The sequence below is a fragment of the Molothrus ater genome, chromosome 4 (assembly GCF_012460135.2).
Source record: "Molothrus ater isolate BHLD 08-10-18 breed brown headed cowbird chromosome 4, BPBGC_Mater_1.1, whole genome shotgun sequence".
Classification (NCBI taxonomy): Eukaryota; Metazoa; Chordata; class Aves; order Passeriformes; family Icteridae; genus Molothrus; species Molothrus ater.
Genome location: NC_050481.2, coordinates 21,072,883 through 21,075,938, shown reverse-complemented (window position 1 = coordinate 21,075,938; position 3,056 = coordinate 21,072,883). Strand labels below are relative to the sequence as shown.

The window sequence follows — 3,056 nt, the reverse complement described above, 5'->3', positions numbered from 1 at the left end:
CCTGTTTCTGCAGGGAAAGCGACACCCTCACGGGCTTGTGTCCCGCGGGGCCGCTGCCCCGGCCGCGCCTGGATAACTGATCACCCCCCCGACAGCTCCTGCCAGCGGCACCTGCTGAACCCAGCGGGACCCCGCACAGGCACGGCTCCGCTTTGGCCCCGGCTCTGGTGTCACGGGCAGGCTGGGCTAGGCGTCAGCCAATCTCCCACTCCCGTCCGGGTTTAAGCCGAGCCCAGGGGCCACATCCTGATCCCCGGCGACCCGCCGCGCTGCTCGCGTGTCCCCGAAACCCCGCCGGCTTTTCCGCCCGCTCCCAGCCCTTTCCGCTCGGCTTATACCGAGGAGGCTCCGTGGGAAGATCCGCTCGTGTCCCCGAGAAGAGGAGCGGGGAAGAAGGGAATGATGTGACCTGAGCGGCGGTGCGGCGCTACAGAACAGCGACAAGCTCCTTACCCTGCACTTGTGGCAATTACCCGGTTCCGCTGGGAGCTGCGGGACGGGAACGGGACGGGGTCCCGGCGGCGCAGGGAGCGGAGGGAGCGCTGCTCCACGCCGGGAGCATTCCCCAGGGTTCGCCCGTCCCTCTGCACGGCAGCCGGGGCACCCCGATGGGAGCATTGTCCCCGGCTCTGTACCTCTCACCCCCGCCGCGGAGTTTGACACCATCCCGGCTCAGGGAGGGCCAAGGGAAAGCTGAACCCGATCACGATTCGAGGCTTATTTTGTTTTGGTTGTTTTGGTTTTTTTGTTTTTTTTCACGTTTATTTGATCTCAAAAAAATTTTCAAAATTAAAATACATAAAACAATGGCAGCTGGCGTTGCTAAAATCAAAATAAACGATTTTCGTCGTAGAAAAGAATTTTTTTTTAAAAAGAGAGAAGCAGAAATAAATGCAAACACTGCATAATAAATACGTTTCCTATTACCACAAAAGAAAAATAAAACTGACATAAAAGTTTGACACGACAAAACCGTTTTCGTTTTAAGATAGCGTTAGGATTAAGTGGCTTAATTAAACATTGGTCTCCAATTGGCAGTTAGTAGCTTTCCTCTTGAAACTGCATCTCCAGCCGCTGATAAAGTGCTTGCGCCAAGTTTCCCCCCAAAAGACGCCGACATGGTGCTCTAAGGAAAATCCAAATTTTCTTTGCTATTTACAGGTTAAGACGGTGCGCCATTGACTTTTGTGTGTTTGTGTTTGTGTGCGTGTTTCCACAGCAATGCGACCCACGGCAGGATGGGTGTCCTGGAAGACGGGGGTGTCAGGGCGGGTTCACGGCTGGGTGGGGATGGATGGCGCCGGCGGCACCCCCGGCAGCGGGGCCAGGCTTTCTCCCTGCGCATCACCTGCTCGCCGACGGGGCGAGCCAGGCTAAGGCTGCGAGGTGGCGTGTTGGCAGGAGGGAACGGCAACTTCTAGGCGAAAGAAACTTTCGAAGTGTAAACTAAAAATTAAAACAAACCAACCGACCCTGACAGACAGGGCGGGTACAGTCACTCGCTAACAGCCATCCCCCCTGGACAAACCAGGGGCTGCCGGGGGTGGGAGACGAGGGGGCGGATTTCAAAGCGACCGAGGGGAGCCGATGCCGTCCGTGGCGGCACCGCGTCCGGCTGCTCACCCCACGGCGGAGTCTGTGCTTCGAGGGGCGGCCTTGCGGGGGTGCTGGGGACGACGCCCCTGCCTTAGCTGGCCTCATCCGAATCGCTGTAGTGGGAGCGAGGCGAGAACTCCCCGTCGCTCCTGTGGGACCGGGGCGATGTCTTGCTCCTCTCCTGCGGCGGCTGCCCGGGCTGCGGCAGGAGGAGGGCGGGGGAAGGGGCTCTCTGTCCCATCAGGGCGCCCTCCGCAAAGGAGAAGTGCAGCGGGTCGAGCTGCACCGAGTAGCCCCCCGCGGCCGGCGGCGGGGGGAAGCGAGTCCGGCCGTGCCCGGGCGGCGACGCTCTGGGCGGCCCCGGCGGCGGCGCTGGCGGCCCCGACGGAGCTCCGGCCCCGGCGGCGGCGCAGGGCGGCTCGAAGGGAGCCCCGCGGTGCTCGGCCTTGCCGGAGCCGTCGGAAGGGGCGGCGGGGCCGTGCAGCAGCTCGGCCAGGGCGCTGATGTAGATCTGCGCCATCTGCAGCGTCTCGTACTTGGAGAGCTTCTTGTCGTTGTTGAAGGAGGGGATGACATTGCGCAGCTGGTCGAAGGCGTGGTTCAGCCCGTGCATCCGCCGCCGCTCCCGCGCGTTGGCCGCCAGCCGCCGCTGCTTCTGCACGCCGCTCACCTGCGCCCGCAGCCCGGGGCCGCCGCCGCCGCCCCGCGGCCGCCCGCCGCCCCGCGCTCCGCCGGGGCTGCTCCCGCCGCCCCGCGCCGTGCCGCCGTCCGCCGCCTCGTCGTCCTCAGCGGGCAGCAGGTAGCGCGGCGAGGCGGCGGCGGGCAGGCGGGCGGCGCAGCAGACGCCGAGCCAGGAGCCGGGCGCGAAGCCGCCGCAGCCGCCGTGCTCCGGGCCGGGCGGCGGCGGCTCTGAGGGCGGCTCGCGGGCGCGCTCTGCCCAGGGCAGGCTCATGGCTCTAGCGCCGCGCGCCCATCGGGCCGCGCGTAGCCCCCGCCTCGCGCGTGGCGCCCCGACGGCTCCGGTGTCGGCCGGGCTCGCGCCCCCCTTTAAGGAGCGGCACGCGCCGGGGTCCCCCCCGCCCCCGCTCCCCCTCCCCTCCTCTCCCTCGCGCCCCACCCCTCCCGCCGCACGCCCTCCACTCGCGCCGGTCGCGTGTCGGCGCGGCCAATGGCGCGCGCGCGAGCGGGGCCGGCGCGTGCGGGGAGCCAATGGCGCGCGGGGGGAGCGGAGCCCGCGGCCGGCGGCGGCGGACGGGAGCGGGGGGGGTTGGGGGGGTTGGGGGGTGAGCCCGGGCCGGCGGCACGCGCTGTCCCGCCCCGCCCCGCCCCGGGCCGGCGCGCGCCGGGCGGCCTCCCCGCGCGCGGCGGGGCGGAACGGGGTGCGGGGGCCGGGAGCGCCCCGACGGCGCGTCCGCCCACAGAGGGAACCCACACCCGGCCGCACCGGGCTCTCCCCGCCG

At 67.9% G+C, this 3,056-nt stretch overlaps 1 protein-coding gene across 1 annotated transcript; it reads right to left on the bottom strand.

The window, feature by feature from the left end:
- Nucleotides 1-1,687: 1,687 nt before the first annotated feature.
- On the bottom strand, nucleotides 1,688-2,548 carry ATOH1 (atonal bHLH transcription factor 1). The gene has a single exon (XM_036382676.1). The coding sequence runs from the start codon at nucleotides 2,546-2,548 to the stop codon at nucleotides 1,688-1,690; it is 861 nt and encodes a 286-aa protein (XP_036238569.1).
- Nucleotides 2,549-3,056: the final 508 nt, after the last annotated feature.

What these genes read in the sequence shown, in the direction of transcription:
- ATOH1 (XM_036382676.1), bottom strand. Translation starts at nt 2,548, where the DNA reads ATGAGCCTGCCCTGGGCAGAGCGCGCCCGCGAGCCGCCCTCAGAGCCG.